The sequence below is a fragment of the Oryzias latipes genome, chromosome 7, assembly GCF_053564925.1.
Source record: "Oryzias latipes strain Hd-rR chromosome 7, Olatipes_Hd-rR_3.1".
Lineage (NCBI taxonomy): Eukaryota > Metazoa > Chordata > Actinopteri > Beloniformes > Adrianichthyidae > Oryzias > Oryzias latipes.
This window is the reverse complement of record NC_136243.1, coordinates 20860284-20874926: the sequence shown is the minus strand read 5'-3', so window position 1 is coordinate 20874926 and position 14643 is coordinate 20860284. Positions and strand designations below refer to the sequence as shown.

Genomic DNA, 14643 nt, shown 5'->3' with positions numbered 1-14643 from the left:
AAAGTCAAGCAGGTCCGAGCTTTAGCTTATGTGCTGAAAGACAAATGAAAGGAGCGCGTCATAGAAACCTCAAAGTGACAGACAGCAGTTCTCACAAGCAGAATTATGTCATTAAATGTGGTTTATTAAACATTCGATCCATTTCCTCCAAGTCCCTCTTAGTCAATGAGTTAATCATTGATAACAATCTTAGTCTTTTAGCCTTAACAGAAACTTGGCTCCAACAGGATGACTATGTTAGATTGAATGAAGCACCCCCCCCCCCCCCCCACTTATGCTAACTATCAGAAATCCAGGATTTCAGGGAAAGGAGGTGGTTTGGCAGTAATATCACAGTCTAGCTTACTTCTCAGCTCTAAAGTTAAAAATGCTTATAATTCATTTGAAAACATCATATTGTCTATAAATCACCCACACAGGAAGACTCGAAAACCTGTTTTATTCATAATTATTTATCGCCCCCCCCGGCCCGTATTCAGAATTTTTAACTGAGTTTTCCGACTTCCTATCGACTATTGTCTTAGATTCTGATCAAACTATAATAATAGGGGATTTCACTATTCATGTTGATGACCCCAGTGATTGTCTAGGAAAGGCCTTTGCAGCTTTATTAGATGATGTTGGTTTCACCCAAAGTGTGAATGAACCCACTCACTGTCATAAGCACACCCTGGACCTTGTTCTAACCCCTGGCATAGAGATCAACCAGCTGAGTGTCCTTCCTCTTAACCCCATAATTTATGATCACTTTATGATTACCTTCCGGTTTACACTGGAACATCCTTCTGTCCCAGTGAATAAGAAACAGCTTAGAAGAACCTTAACTGACCGTTCTGTGTCTGAGTTTAAACACACAGTTCAGCCAGTACTTAGAGATATTCTGAGAAAATACTCTGAGTCCAGCTCCCATAGCATCAGTCCTAGTATAAATGACCACTTTGTTAATGATGCCTTACAAGCCCTCAGGAGTACACTCGATGTTGTTGCCCCCTTGAAACCTAAGTTCGTCAGACAAAACCGAGTAGCACTGTGGTTTAACGCTGAAACTCGTTCTCTTAAACAAGAAACCCGTAAGTTGGAAAGAGAATGGCGCCGCTCAGGTTCAGAGCAGTCTCTGGATATCTGGAAACATAGCCTATTAAATTATAAAAAAGCTCTGCGTAGAGCTAGAAGCCAGTACTATTCAACCTTAATATCAGAGAATGGAAACAATCCAAGATTTCTTTTTAGCACTATTGCTAAATTAACTCGCAGTCAGAGCTCATTAGAACCACAAGTTCCTGTTTCTCTCAGCTCTGATGATTTTCTTACATTTTTCGATAGTAAAATCTCAAATATTAGACATAAGTTAAATCAAGTTATTCCTACTATCAGCCCAGAACAGGCTGAAGCGGTAGAAATGGAGGCATCCATAGAAACCTCTGTAACATTGGACTGCTTCACTATTGTGGATCAAGCGGAAATAACATCAATTATTACATCCTCCAAATCCTCAACTTGTCTGTTAGACCCAATTCCCACTAGACTTTTTAAAGAAACTTTTCCCCTAATTAATGATCCCATATTAACAATGATAAATACCTCTCTGGAAACGGGTTACGTGCCACAGTCTTTTAAATATGCAGTTGTTAAACCTCTTCTGAAAAAGCCCAGTTTGGATCCTAGCATCTTGGCCAACTATAGACCGATATCAAACCTGCCCTTTATTTCTAAAATCCTAGAAAGAGTTGTAGTTAAGCAGCTTTACTGCCACCTACAGGACAACAGCCACTTTGAAGACTTTCAGTCGGGGTTTAGACCCCACCACAGTACGGAAACTGCGCTAGTTAGAGTCTCTAATGACTTATTACTGGCCTCAGAAAAGGGACTACTTTCTATTCTTGTCCTGTTAGACCTCAGTGCTGCCTTTGACACTATCGACCACGGTATTTTACTCCATAGACTAGAGCAGGACATAGGGATCAGAGGATCTGCTCTCCACTGGTTTAAATCCCATCTGTCCGATAGGTATCAGTTCGTCAATGTAAATGGCCATTCCTCTCAGTGCACTCAAGTCAACTATGGAGTCCGACAGGGCTCAGTCTTGGGACCGATCCTGTTTACGCTTTATATGCTACCCCTAGGAAACATAATCAGGAAACACAGCATTAATTTTCATTGTTATGCCGACGATACGCAGTTGTATTTATCCATGAAGCCTGACCAGAATGACCAGATAGAGAAAATGAACGCCTGCATCAGTGACATCAAGACCTGGATGACAATCAGTTACCTCCTCTTGAACCCAGAAAAAACTGAGGTCATTATACTTGGTCCTAAAAACCTCAGAGATACTCTGTCTGCTCAGATAGTCTCCCTGGATGGCATAAGTATAGCCCCTAATTCCACAGTTAGAAACCTTGGGGTTTTATTTGACCAGGATTTATCATTTAAGGCTCATATATCTCAGGCGTATAGAACTGCCTTTTTTCACCTACGGAATATTGCTAAGATCAGAAATATACTTTCTAAGAGTGATGCTGAAAAACTCATCCATGCATTTGTTACGTCGAGGCTGGATTACTGTAACTCCTTGTTAGCAGCGTGTCCTAAGAGTTCCTTAAGAAGTCTCCAGCTTGTTCAGAACGCAGCAGCTAGATTGTTAGCTGGAACTAGCAGAAGAGATCACATCACTCCTGTGTTAGTTTCGCTCCATTGGCTCCCAGTTGTTTATAGAATCAAGTTCAAGATCCTCCTGTTAACCTATAAGGCCTTACATGGAATGGCCCCGTCCTATATTAAGGACCTCATAGTCCCTTACCATCCAATGAGAACACTTCGCTCGCAAAATGCAGGACTGCTTGTGGTTCCTAGAATCAGTAAAAGTACGGTTGGAGGTAGAGCGTTTAGCCACCAAGCCCCTGTCTTATGGAATAAACTCCCAGCTCATGTAAGAGAGGCCGACTCAGTTTCTACATTCAAAGTTAGACTGAAAACATTCCTCTTTGGACAGGCTTATTGTCAGACTAGTTAGTATTTAGAGATTATTTAACTTAATGTTAATTTGTTTAAATTAAACTTAAAAACTATTTCTTTTAAAAGGCTGCTAGAAGTTGAAGCTGGAGTAACTATGGTGCACTGGGGTTCTGTCCTCTGTCCTCTTTTCTCTTCTACTTCTACCCTTCCTCTCCTCTATTCTTGACCATAATTTATCATTTAGTTCTCCATGCCTCTGTTTGGTACAGTGCGATTCATGTATTGTCCCTCTTTTCCTCTCCCCTCCTGGGGAGTGGGAGTGCTTCCAGAATCCAGTTGGTTCATCCGTGCTCCAGTTCCTGACCGTTTACCTCGCCTTTGCTCCTGCTCCTACACCTGGCTGTGGATCCTGCCTCTGGCTCATCTCTGCTCTGTACCTGACCGAGTACCTCGTCTCTGCTCCTGCTCCTACACCTGGCTGTGGTTCCTGTCTCCGGCTCGACTCGCGCCTTTGACTGTCCCCCCAACCACGGCTGGATGAAGCTCGTCTGCTGGACTTTAAATGTGTAGTTGTAGATTTAGATAAGTAAATTCTTCTCTTTGAGTTCTGGTAAATCGCCTGTCCGTCCTGGGGGAGGATCCCTCCTTCATGTGGGCACCCCTGAGGTTTCTTCGTTTTTCCGGAATCCGGTTTTTTGGGAGTTTTTCCTTACCGCGAAGGGGGGTCTAAGGGCAGGGATGCCAGTATAGCTTAGTCAGTTTGTTAGTTCATTTTAGTATTTTACTATTGCACTCTTTGTATTCACGATCCTTTTGAGTTCATGTTTCACTTTGAAGCCCATCGAGACGACTGTTGTTGTGATTTTGGGCTATACAAATAAAATTGAATTGAATTGAATTGATTCCAGTAATTAGAAGCAGAGAGCTGAAAAGAAGAGCAACCAAAAGAGGCTCGGAATGGAAGGTTTGGAGTGACAAGACTATGAAACTCCTGGAACAAAGGCTATACAACTACAGTTGTGAATATTAAGAAGGTATTGCAGATATGAAGGAATTTTTCCAATTAGATTTTTGTAGTTAAAATACCAACCAAATTTTCTATGAGAATGTAAGACGGCCAGCTTGATAGAGTGTAGAGATTGTCATAACGGATATTAGAAGAGGCCCAGTTACAAGGTGGTTTTTAGGGGTTGTTCAGCAAGTTGTGTAAATGAAGATTTGTTGCAATTGAAAAAAAAAAACTGTTTTAGATTTGACCTTTACTAATATATCATTTAAATGTGTTAAATGAAAGGGACTAGTCCAGATGCCGAAGTGTTTGTAACAGTCAAAAAAGTTTATCTTAAAACCATCCAAAGAGGATTTTAGCATCATTAAATTAATGAAAGATGTATCTCTCACTGCATGTTTCCACATCATGTTGGAAATTAAAGGAAAAGCACAATCCTCCATGGCAGGTCACCACCATGAGTGCACAAAGGTAAAGCATAAAAACACAAGACTATCTACCCTGCAATCATCGCTACCACTTATATTACTTTATTTTTCACACTGTAGGGCGCACTGGATTATGCACCATCAAGGAATGGTCTATTTTCCGATTATGTCTTATATAAGACACACCGAACTATAAGGCACAGTGACCCTGAGAGAGATAAGTCCATCAGTCAGTCAGGCCTTATTTACTGCATACACAGTAACACTAGAACTTGTTTGTAATACTCTGCTCATTAGCCACGTAAGCCACTTTAGCGGATTCACGATACCTGTAACCCCCAACCCCATTTGCATCATGTAAAAACAGACTGATATCGCTAAAACAAATGTTTCTGTGACTACACTAACTCCCAACCTTGTCAAGAAAATCCTACATAAAACTGACATTTAGACTGAGCGCCGTGTACATCTCAAAATCGCTTTGACATCAGTAAATACAACAAGAATTTATCAATATATAAGGGGCTCCAGGTAATAAGATGCACTGAAAAAACATAAGGCCTTTAAGGGCACATTATAGTGCGGAAAATGTGTTAGTTTTGGTTGCAAGATAAAAATCTTAATTGCTACAGTTATCACAACATCTAGGAAATCCACAAGTGTTTTTATCATTCTATTTTTAAATGAAAAATTCAGTTTATGACAATCATGACTGCTCATTTTATATGCATGTTTCTCTCAGTTTAATTCTGATCCTATTTTGCGAGCCTCATTAGATTGTGTTAGCAGTGTTTCATTGTTTGGTAACATCACAGTGCTCTCTGCTGGAAAGCTGCAAGTAAGCAAATTCATCTAATTAACATTCCAAACAAAAGTAACCAGGGTTTGCATTGAACTGTGACCAAAAGAAGATCTTATTATTCCAATTTTTCTGTCCACTCCATGAGAAGTAAATCTATAACGCTTCTCTTGCAGATCTTTGAAATTCTGGAAAACTTCAGAGCAGACCTGCATAAGTAGGACATGGAAACTGCTGCAAGTCTACCACTGAGGTCTGAAATCAGTCCTCTTGCAAAGGAGACATATATTTAAATTAATCTACTGAACAAAATGCTTTGGTTGTTTCTGGGGTGGTTACGCTGCAGGGTAGAAATTTGAATTCAAAGCAATTTGCAAAACCAATTGAGCATTACCCTTCCTAAAATTTAGAATGAGTTAAAACATTTCTCTTCATCCGATTAATAACCAAGTTATCATTTATTTTAAAGCTGTATTTTTTACTTCAATGACCACAGGTTTGTTCTTTTCTGGTTTTGCAGGATATTAGAGCACAGCGATAGATGGTTGTGTCTCACCTGGACATGAACACATCAGGACATGAAGGAATCGTGCTGTTTGTGACTGTTTATGTTGGGCAAAAACACTGTCACTTTTGAACTATTAAAAGGCAACAAATTACTGATTTCAATGGGTAATATTAGTTCAAATTTTTGGATTGATTGTTCAAACTCTAGAAAAAAATTGTGCATCTAGTGCTACGTTCACACCGGTCATGTGACGCACGTTCAAGAACGGCCAAAGTCTTCACACTGGACAAGTGGGGAAGGGCTTCTTCTTTTTTCTACTGTTTACTAGTGCAAATCCACCACCTGCAGTTGGAAGAGGCTTAGTGCAGTATGTTGAAGCAGTGCAAATCTTGCATATCTTGCTTCAGGCTTTTTCTTACACAGCTTTATTCCTCTCTATTTTATGAAAGACTTGGTGTCATATGAGCAAATATCAATTTCTCCTTCATGATCCATTTTTAAATGATTGGCACTTCCGTGAATTAAAGGGGTCGTCATCCATTCACCACCACCAAATTCAAGCCTCTGATTGATTAAAGTTTGACCTGGTTTAACTTTTAGCACCTGTTTACTACATAGACCCCAAAATGGTCGTAGAAACTTGTGTAGTGACAAGGGAACGCGAAATTTGTAACGCGGAAGCACAGAACGTGCGTTTACATGGACTTCTCATTGGATGTAGTCGCTTGAATGCACATTGCTGGGCCGGTGTAAATGTAGCTTGAATGTTCTTTTGTATTCTGTTTTGCTCAAAAAGATAGTATTTCAATTATCTTTTTGAGAATTTTGCAGAAAATGCACTTTCCATTACAAAAAAATCTTCTTAGAAAAAACTACAGGCACACACAAAAAAACATGCATGGAAAACCATCCAAAGTCTAAAAAGTATTATTTCTACACTGTATAATTTTAACAAATAAAAGTGTCTTTTGAGATGTCATCACAGCTCTACACACCCTACTCATTTCAGTTTTGATTGAAATAGTGCGTTGCTTTACTGTGATGAAGATAGCAAAGCCTGGTGTAATCACAGAAAGAAAGAATGATCCAGCTTAATTTTCATCACTGCTCTGCCTTATATTCTTTCTGATTTTTCTTAGCCAGAGAACAGAGAACAACCTTTTTCTTTCGATTTCTTCACTTAGAATTACTTTTACTTTTAATTAAATTAAACCAACAGTCTAAAAGTTTGCAATGCTGCTACGCAAACTTTTCTCCTCCTCATTGAAATCAAAATTCTGCACATTGGCAAACATCGTCTGATCCATTATTAGAAGCGTTTTCCAGAAACCTGTAATTGTACTTTTATACTAAACAATATATCACATTATAAATATTAAAATGATTGGGTTACCATAGTTGGGGCAGCAGACCTTCAGCCAGCAGACACAAGAGAGCACAGTGAGGTTGGTCAGACTGCACAGTCCAAACAAAACACCACAAAAGGCGTATACAGTGCAGGTCATCCTGTTGAATAACCACCTGCATAGAGAAAGAAGAAGAAAAAAATACCTTTTTTACTGATTGATGACCTAATATTGAAGTGAAGGTTTTTGTCCAGATTCCTTCAGGTGGAATATAATAATTTATATTCAGAAGATGACAGGTGATACATTTTCTGGTGTTCCGTAACGTCACACACAACTGTGGTGATACACTTTGAACCAACACAGGACAGCTGGCACCCACACATCATCATCAGGGGATAAGAATAGGAAGCAGGAAAGGTCATTAAATGAGGTGAAAAACATTGACTGAAGGTAGTTCAGTTGTCTTTTCTACTTATATTACCACAGTGGTGTGGATGGAATCTGTTTGTTCGTTATAGTAAAACACATTTCCACTGTAGCAAGAAATTTACAAACGGGTGTTTGAGTGCATATGGTCACCAATAGCTATCCAATATATATACATACTTTTTACATTATTAAGATGCTAAAAACTGATTTCAAACTTTTAAAGCATGCACATCCAAGAAAAACATTTTTAGTTACCGTTTCTAAAAGCTACAATACAAATAATCGACACTACTGAGAGTAATACCAAATACCAAAAGGTACTTGACAAGAAGTGCATGAATGTTTTTTTTATTTTTTACACCAAGGCTTGTCTGAAAAAAATAAAATAAAACAATTAATTTTCATTAAATTTCAAAAAAAACCTTTCCACTTTTTCAGTTCACTTTATGGTAGATTTGTTAAAGAAAAACAAGAGCCTACACCTAACAGCAATTCAAAATGCTCATAATCACCAATCAGCAGTAACGCAATGACTGTACAGTTGGCCCTCACAGTTAACATCTCAGTACATTTAAACATGTCTGTGATACACTTAAAACTAAATATGCTTTTTTTTAAATGGTCAGAAAAAATGTTTCAATAATTTTGAAATGGTTATACTTGAGGCTGTTGCCACATCTGTATATGTTGTGGTAGCAAAAAAAAAAAAAAACATGTCATCTTGACATCTCTCAATAATTGCCTGAAAGTTTGTTACTTTGTAGAAAGCTGACCTTCAGTTTTTGTGTATGTGTGTAGTGTCTGTGTGTATGAAGGACCCACACAGACACAGTCAGAGAGCATCACAAAAAGGCTCAAACCCACTGTGAGTGGTCGTAGGATTGGCTATAGGAGTTTTGCTTTATCTGCAAATCCCACTGGGCAGGGTACAGATGTGGAGTTGCTCCAAGTACTGTCCATGCAGCAAAAGTCATAAAATCATGAGGGTGCCTCAAGGTTATGTGCGAAGTGTAAATGTACCATTTTATTTTGAAAATCCAGCGGATATTCTCTTTAATCCATACCCAAGTAAGGCATCATGAGCTCTTGTGATTCTGCTTCACAGCAACAGAAGATACTCTATGTCTGTCTTTATCGCAGCAGCTTAGGGTGCTAGTTCTGGGGTGCTTTTAAAACACAACGTTATGATTCTTGTGTGACCACACGAAGAGACTAGAATGAGTCCTTTCCATTGCTGCAAAAACTATGTGCTGTGACCATGCCTAATGTGTCCGGTCCTCGAGGGATGAAGCACAGACAGCAGGGTCAAATGGAAACAGCTGATTTACTGTGGTGACCTTGTAAAAAATATCAGTAGGAAAATAAAAATAAGAAACTCAAAAGTCTGGTGCTGTGTTAAATCTAGTAGTTTCGAATTGTTATTAGTTTTTTTTTCAGTTTTTCTGGTTTTCTAAATTACCCTTTCATTTTGCTGAAGTTCCTCGTGTCAGGCAGTCATCTTCACACAATTGCCTTCAGCTTTTCATCCTAAATCTTCTCATCAACCATGCGGGTCAAGTAAAAAAGAAAGTGTTATCATTCTCTTTTGATGCTGGGAAATGAATCTAAGGATCCAAAGAACCCTCGGCATGAATGGAAACATTGCTGTGCTAGCGGCAGCAGTAATATAAGTGTCAGTGCATTGTGCATCTGACAGTTGTGTTCCACCACTTACATCAGCAGATGATACTTTAGAAGACGCTTTTCTCCATTTTTTCAACAATGAAAAGAGCTGCAAAGAGTTTGCATAAGGAAGTCTTCTTCAGGCCTCATTATCCAGTCAGAAATTATTAAAGAAAGCAGTGTTAATTAGTTTTTTTTTTCCATGGTAATATTCTCTGAACTTGATTTGGTGTCAGAAGTGAGCGTGTAGACCCTTCTAATCTGACCTAACAAAGCCAGTAAAAGCAGTCTTCAACCTTTTCACACAGACAGTCGCTAGCACCTTATTATCCTTACAGTTAATCCACCTCTCAGACTTACAAGATAGCTCTACACAATTGAATCTGTTACTTTAAGTAATTAAGATAATATTTATTCTAGTGATGATACAAGATGGTGAATGAAGCTTTTGTGCCCTATAGAATGAGTGTGCCAAGAACTTTTGCAACTGAAAATGGTTTTCCCTTTCAAAGGGTAATGAGGTCTAAGAGGTGCAAATGAGATTAGAAGTTGGCATCCAACTAAAACAACAACCTCTTCTCTTTCAGTCAGTGGACTTAACAAAAAAAATAAAATATTCACCATAATTTATTTAAAAACTATCACTGGCAGTTTTGGACAAATTGGCACTACCCCATTAAACTTATATTATTGTGAGCCCCTTTGCACATTTAGAAAACTTCTAGGAGTAAAGTTGAAACACTCCAATATAAACTCAAAACCAAGTCCAGTTAACTGCTCTTTTTATACCGACTACATTTATAGAATCAACCTAAATGAATGAGAATCAACACAGATGTGAACAAAGTCAATCTTAACCTAAACCTGGAATCTGAGAGGGAATTTGCTTTCAGATTTAATGCAACCATCTGTCATGGACTTAATGAAAGTCAAATCAGGATAAAACAATAAGTGAGACAAATGCCCATCAGAGTTTGTCTTACCCTTGTTATTTCACTCCGATGTCTATGAGTAAGACCACTGACCCCTGTTCACTTTAGTGGATCTGCTTAGTGGCCTATACATTGATGAATGTATTTTCCTTGAATAAAAATAACAATTATTAAAGACCTAGCTTATTGGTTTTGTTTGGGCACAATATTCTCTGACATACCAGGAATAATTGTAATCGTTATTGAGTACAGATTTAATTTCCAACCTAGAATGCCTTCAGCAGAGCTAGATTTTAGTAAATCTGAGTCTGCACACAGTCTCTGTCCCCTTGTGAGTGTGCCAGAACACTGCACATTGCCTCTAGACTAAGAGGCAAGATGGAAGTGCTTGCCACAATTGCTACCATACCCACATCAATGAAAAAAGAAGTTGCCGTGGCGATGGCTGAGCTGCTCAGAAAGCTTACTTTTCACCTGTAAAGCTTGATAAGCACTCTGGAGAATCTGATCATTGTGCATTGCATCTGGTCCTCTGGCCTACAGAAGAAGAATTGACTCAAGTCTGAACATTGATGCTAAGGAGTGTGTATTTCTAAAGAATGCCTTAGTCAAGCTGGGACAATGTGTATCAAGATTCTTTCCTCCAAAGTCCAGCTGTAAGATTGCACAGCAATCCGTCTCCGGACAGGTAACAACTTCCTCCAAAAACTAAAAAAAGAAATTTCATGACATCCAACAGTATGTGTAGGGGTGGGGGATACTGGGAATTGGGTATTGATCCAATACCAAGTAATAACAGGGCCAGTATCACCGATATCGATACTTTCTTCTTGAAATGTTTGATTACAGAATACTTTTGGAAATACACATTTTTTTGTTGTTAATTAAGTGTATATTAAAACATTTGAACCGTACCGTAATGATAAACAACCAGTAAACCTGTCTGCTCTATGCTGCTTCATGGTCTTACCCCCCTTCCCCTCCTATTATCACCCTCCTACCCCCCCCTCTCTCTAATGTCCCTCTCTCTTCTTCCCTTCTTTCCTTTTCCGTCCGGTCCAACACCAAAGATTTTCAAACATGATTGAAATTAATAAAGTTTGGCCTCAATTACAAAAGGGGTTTATTCAGACATACCTTTGGTTTGTCTGAAGATTAATTACCCCTCTTGTTAAAATAAAATATGTCCAACACAAGAGGCCCTCAGCTCTCATCTGTCTGCCTAGCTGTTGGACAGGACAAGTTTAAAAAAAAAAAAAAAAAAAAAGTGTATATTAAAACACAGGATAGAGACTTTTGGCAAGTAAAATGTTAATTAAATAATAACAACAATCTTAGTTGTCACACCTGGTGTGTGAAACGCTGTATACACAGACAGAAAGTTTGCTGTATTTGCTTTAAAGCTTTATTGCAGTTCACCTTTTGTGGTCTTGCTGTTTCACAAATTGTTTCTTTAATCCTTTATTGCATGCTTTATTTTATTTTATTTTTCTACGGTCCATTGTGGTATGTGATTGGCTGTAATCCAATGTCACTGCCTGTGTCTCCTACACAGAGTTTGTTCAGCCTTCCACACTTCCAATCTTCTAACTCAAGCAGATCTTTGGCTTGATTCTATAAAGGGTTTAACATTGAGAGTATTTGAACAAAAAAGAAAATGTTAATTTGTCTCAGAGAAAAGTCTGTAAAGTGTGTAACGAAGAGTTTTACAACCTTAAAACATCCATGATGACTAAAAAATAAAGATGTCTACTTTGAAATTTCATCTTTAAAGCTCACTTTAAAAATAACTCCTGCAATAAAGGAGGGGCCACTGTATAGACACTGGGCTCGACTTGTTTTTTGTGACTCTTTGGCTTGCTGTTGTTGCATCGTGATACTAATTATTTGAATACCCATAAATTACACCCCAACACAAAAATGGCTAATCCAAAGGCTTACTTGAGTTTCCTTAAGATTTACACTTTCTAAATTAAAATGACTTTATTTTATGTCAGGCTAGGTACAGATCCTTCTTCTGCAGGTCCAAGAGCACTTCAGAATATAAAACTGAGAATGCAATCACAAGCTTTCTGCAGATGCATTAATAACTTCTCCAAGGGACACTGCTCCACTTTTACTTTCACTGCAGAGTTAAACTACACCTCACCATCCCATCTTTCTCTGAATATTCAGGAAACACAAAAGATGAACTAGTGAAAGGCTGGACGAATAAAATGGGAAGATGTTATGAGAACCAAAATTATGATATGTGCATTTATGTAACTTACATGTGCCAAAAAGCTGAAGGAATTGCAAGCGGAAACAGAGTTAGGGTCATGCTCAGGTCACTGATGGCCAGATTGACAACGAAAAACTCTGCTGGCTTTAAGGAAGACTTCTTTCTGTAAGCCACGAACAACAAGATACCATTCCCCAGCAAAGACAGGGCCCCTGTGGAACAAACAATGAACACAAACAAGATCACTCAGATAGTCCACTCTCAGATATGTAAATAACAAATCCAAAACAATTAATTTACCAAAAATGGTGTAGAGAGTTCCCATGAGGAAGTCATTGCTTTTGGATATTCTGGAAACGAACAAATATGATTCAGAGGCATTTCCCATCTGGAAGAAAAATAGAAAGTAGAAAGATGAAAATATATATATATAGAAATATTTTTAACTTAGACAGTTTGAAAAAAATCATTTACAGTAATTCTATTTTTGTGCAAAGCACTTTGAGTGACCTGAATTGTAAAAGTGCAATATAAATAAAGCTTGATTTGATTTGATTTGATTCTCCACCAAACAAAACATCCAGCATTATTCTGCAATCATCTGCTTTTTTTATATAGCATCTTTATACATAGGCAAGGCAAGGCAAGGCAAGTTTATTTGTATAGCACAATTCGTACACAAAGTAATTCAAGGTGCTTCACAAAACAGAAAAATGCATTAAAATCACAATACATCATAGAAATAATCAACATAAAATTCACTTTAAAAGAAAAGAAAAAAAATTTTGAAAATTGATTTAAAAATAAAGGAAGGAAAGGAAAGAAAAGTGCAGATAGGACCTTTCAGTCATATACACGGCTAAACAGAAATGTTTTAAGTCTAGATTTGAACATGAACACAGAAGAGGCCTGTCTTACGACTTCAGGGAGGCTGTTCCAGATTTTAGCTGCAGAATGTTGAAACGCTGATTCCCCTTGTTTAGTTCTGACTCTGGGAATCAACAGGAGGCCGGCCCCTGAGGTCCTCAGAGTACGAGATGGTTCATATGGCACTAACATGTCAGAGATGTACTTTGGTGAGCGGCCATAGAGACTTGTACACAAGCAAAGCTGCTTTGAAGTCTATTATTTGAGGTACAGGGAGCCAGTGTAGAGACCTGAGCACAGGACTAATGTGATCATACTTCCTGGTTCTGGTCAGGACTCGAGCAGCAGCATTCTGGATGTACTGAAGCTGTTTTACAGCTCGTTTGGAGAGGCCGGTGAGCAGGCCGTTACAGTAGTCTAACCTACTGGAGACAAATGCATGAAAAAGTATCTCCAGGTCTGGCTTTGACACTATGTTTTTGATTTTGGCAATGTTTTTCAGATGGTAAAATGCCGCTGATGTTACTGACTTGATATGGCTGTTAAAGTTCAGGTCAGAGTCCATGATTACCCCTAGATTTCTGACTTGATTTGAGGATTTAAGAGACAGAGAGTGAAGGTAGCTGCTGACAACCTGTTGTCAGTGACACATAGATCTGAGTATCATCTGCATAGTTGTGATAAGATATGTTATTACTGCGTATTAACTGCCCTAGTGGCAGCATGTAGAGGTTGAACAGAAGGGGTCCCAGGATCGATCCCTGGGGCACACCACAAGTCAAGGCCATGAAGTCTGAGACACAACTCCCAATTTCAACAAAATATTTCCTGTCTTCCAGATAAGACTTGAGCCAACTTAGGGCAGATCCAGAGATGCCAACCCAGTCTTGGAGTCTGTACAAAAGGATCCCATGATCAACAGTATCAAAAGCAGCACTCAGGTCTAGCAGGATTAAGACAGTGACTTTGCCATCATCAGTGTTTAGGTGGATGTCGTTGGTTACCTTGATAAGAGCAGTTTCTGTGCTATGATGGGGTCTAAAACCTGACTGGAAAACATCAAATGAATTGTTTAATAAGAGAAAATCAGTGAGCTGTTGGTAGACAACTTTTTCAAGGACTTTTCCTAAAAATGGCAGATTAGAGATAGGTCTGTAATTATTCAGTACAGTGGGATCAAGACCGCTTTTCTTCAGGGGAGGTTTAATGACTGCAGTTTTTAAGGCCTCTGGAAATATTCCAGATTGAAGAGACATGTTAACTATTTGAGTAATTGATGGCAACACACTGTTCAGGGCAGACTTTAGAAATCTAGTGGGTAACACATCAAGGCAGCATGTAGACGAGCTCAGACGGGTGATGGTCTCTTGGACAGTTTGGTCAGTGACAGGTACAAAGTGAGTCAGTTTAGAGTGAGTAGGTGGCCGTTCGATAGTTATATGTGTTGTGGAGTTGATAGCTTTTTTAATGCCCTGAACCTTGTC

At 38.7% G+C, this 14643-nt stretch overlaps 1 protein-coding gene across 2 annotated transcripts in view; it reads right to left on the bottom strand.

Annotated features, from left to right (window-relative positions):
* The window catches only part of opn7b (opsin 7, group member b), a 108673-nt gene that overhangs the window by 10426 nt on the left and 83604 nt on the right, over nt 1–14643 (bottom strand). For both annotated transcript variants that reach the window (XM_078950560.1, XM_004070754.5), the window contains 3 exons: nt 12593–12680; nt 12342–12504; nt 7093–7220 (listed from right to left, as the gene is read on the bottom strand). In XM_078950560.1, the coding sequence (XP_078806686.1) occupies nt 7093–7220; nt 12342–12504; nt 12593–12680 (379 nt within the window). The remainder of the gene's footprint in view (nt 1–7092; nt 7221–12341; nt 12505–12592; nt 12681–14643) is intronic.